At 35.6% G+C, this 2,943-nt stretch overlaps 1 protein-coding gene across 1 annotated transcript; it reads right to left on the reverse strand.

The window, feature by feature from the left end:
- Positions 1-1,483: 1,483 nt before the first annotated feature.
- Positions 1,484-2,704, reverse strand: LOC141594745 (blue copper protein-like). Its single transcript, XM_074414738.1, has 2 exons — positions 2,530-2,704; positions 1,484-1,878 (listed from the first exon to the last, which is right to left on the reverse strand). The coding sequence occupies exons 1-2, from the start codon at positions 2,702-2,704 to the stop codon at positions 1,484-1,486; spliced, it is 570 nt and encodes a 189-aa protein (XP_074270839.1).
- Between the last annotated feature and the right edge of the window lie 239 nt (positions 2,705-2,943).

The raw sequence follows: 2,943 nt of genomic DNA on the forward strand, positions 1-2,943 counted from the left end.
TTTTATGATCATGGTAGCTAATCTTATTCAATGTGATATAATTGACATTATTTACAACACAATAACAAAACATTTAACAAAAGTACAATTAATAAAAGGGTTATTTAATGGGAATACTCCAAACTATGATAGTGCTTCTCAAAATACTCCGAACTATAATTTAACTACTAATATAACAAACTATTACACCCTCCGCTTTTAATAGAATTGACCCTTTATTAACTTGTAATAGCAGGTAAAAACGCCTCACTTTTCTCATTATTTATAATCTTCATTTCCTTCCTCTCCCCTATACTAAATAATCTGGAAAACCCCAGAAAACCCTCTTTAAATTACATAAAATTCAATAAAAGCGCACAAAACCCCTAATTTACCTAATTGAATCTCTGACACTACAGACCCAGAAAATACCAAATTGCAAATCTATCCTAAAAACAAACTACATAGAGCTTTAACGTGTTTTAAGCAAATCTGATACTTCAATGTAACACTAAAATTGTTCCGTAACTTGTGCATTAATTTCGCTGCACTTTATGCTAATTCATACAAATATAAGATGGAGAAGGAGAGTATTAGGAGATTGTTCCGCCGCTTCCGAGAACCAAAAATCAGGAGATAGAAAGCAAAATGAGGGTGAATTGAAGATACAGATCTTTGTGAAAACCCTAACTCGGAAAACCATCACTCTTGAAGTTGAATGCAGTGATACCATCAATAATGTCGAGACTAAGATTCAAGATAAGGAAGGCTGCTGCTTCTTTAATTTAGTGAGTGATAGTGTTACTGAAAATGTTCTTGTTGAGATTGCTACTGATGATGATGATAGGGAGAGAAGAAGGCGGCAACAATCGAGGAATTTAGGGTTAGGTTTATGCAGGTGGAGTTGTGTCTGTGAAGCAATGGATTGTGAATGATATTTGCAAAGATCTAAGATGATAAGCTTGATTTTAGGGATGATGATTTAGAATTGGGGATGAATGTGGAGTAGATGATGATGACTTGATGAGGAGTGAAAGGAGGTTGAGGTAGATGATGATTATGTGAATTAAGATGGTAAAGAGGATAATTTGAGGAGATTAATGGGGTTGGTAATCTGGTGAAGAAGAGATTAATTGGGTGTGGGTTTTGGTGTTACTGGAGAAGAATAAGAGATTAAAGAAGATTAATTGTTATATTTTCATAAAGTGACCGGTTCAACAGGTAGCACATCCACTTGTTTTAGTAAAAGAGAATAAATGTGATAGTTGGGTATATTAGTAGTTAAAACAAAGTTTGGAGTATTTTAAGAAGCATCTCAATAGTTCAGAGTATTGTCATTAAAAAACCCTTAATAAAAAGCACTGCCTCCACCCTGGTTACTTATATTCCCATATCCCCTTACAAAAGTACTTACTACTCCATATAAGAGAGTCTTACACTAAATAAGCTCAATGAACAACGGACTTACCTACTAATAAATCACGAAATTTAATATAAGACGATCTCACACTAAATAAGCTAGTAACATTACAACTACCATTCCACCAACACCAAATCCTAAAGAAAAGACACTCCCCTTCGACACAACGGAATAATCAGGGATCATAACGGGCGTAGCACTAGTCGGAAAAGTAGTTGGAGCAAGTCCAGCGGTAGACGAGGTAGTACCGGTGGTAGACGGGGCGGTGGTACCACCAGAAGCAAGAACATTGACAGAAACCTTCATGCCACTAGAACAATGACCAATGACCCCACAAATGAAGAAATGGGTCCCAGGAGTTTGTAGTAGAGTAGTTGTACTTCCTTTGTTATCTGTAGTTATTGGATTCCCAATTGTGCATGTTTTGTAGTCACTTTGCTTTACTTCATCCACTGTGTGCCCACTTCCATAGTTGAACACTGTCCATTTTATTGTCTCCAAATTAGAAAAATCGTAAGTTTATTTAAAACAGATATATTCGTCTTAAATATGAAACAGGTCAAATAAATAGATGAAATAAGTGAGTAATCTTCCGTATATAACAACAATTAAGCGGCCGTCACAAAATTCAATACTATCACTCTCCGTCCCACAATCAAGCTAATCGAGTTAAATGACACGGTATACAAGAGTTCACGTTTTTTTTTTTTTTTTTTTTTTTCGTTTAATAATATAGAAGTTAATTATTACCGAGTAATTATCTTGAGGAGAAATTATTGAGTACACCAGGTATACCACGTAACCACGTTATAGTACACCAAATTAGTTCAAAAGATTATGAGAACCAGAGCTGTAAAAAGTCTAATTTGCTAGCTAAATGTTCATATTGACCAACCATCTACTACAAAAAAAAATCGGTTTTCTATAACACCGGGCCTTAAATTCTCTTTAGGAGCCGAGCCTTTCAATTTTATTTGTCAGCCCCGACCAAGGCAATGAAAATATTGGATTAGAAAGCATTTTCCGCATAGCCGGTAGAGCTCTCGTTTGTTTGTTAGGGTGTACGATAAAGTGGTACATCTTAGGTATAGTACGTAAAGTAATAAAGAGTGGAGGATAAAGTAAATTACCGAGGGAGTCGCCGACAAGGAAGGATTTGGAAGAAGACCAAGTGCCATAATCAACACCTAAAGTCCATCCTGAAGCGTCACCAACTGTGTAAACCGTCGCTAAACTCGGCTTTGCTATAAATAATGTCACGAATAATGTTATCCATAATAATGTCGTCCATCTTTGGTCTCCCATTATTTGGCTATGTTGTTGATAAGTTTGCTTAGGTAGATTGTTTTTTATTTGTATGTGGGGTGGGTGCAATTTTAAGGAGTGAGATAGCTTGCTTGTGCCCATATCACGAGAACAAGCTTTTCAAGCTTATATATATAGAGGGAGAACAACTAAGTTTGACTATGAGTGTGATGTTTAGTGGTTAAAATTTCGGTAAAAGTTAATGATATGAGGTTTAAATTTTTTCAAGAGCAATCTTG

The sequence above is a fragment of the Silene latifolia genome, chromosome 8, assembly GCF_048544455.1.
Source record: "Silene latifolia isolate original U9 population chromosome 8, ASM4854445v1, whole genome shotgun sequence".
NCBI lineage: Eukaryota > Viridiplantae > Streptophyta > Magnoliopsida > Caryophyllales > Caryophyllaceae > Silene > Silene latifolia.

Excerpts from the sequence above, each read along its gene's own strand:
- LOC141594745 (XM_074414738.1), bottom strand. The coding sequence starts at position 2,704 with ATGGGAGACCAAAGATGGACGACATTATTATGGATAACATTATTCGTG. Across the intron at positions 1,879-2,529 it reads CCTTGTCGGCGACTCCCTCG|TGTTCAACTATGGAAGTGGG; the intron begins GTAATTTACTTT and ends TAAAATGGACAG.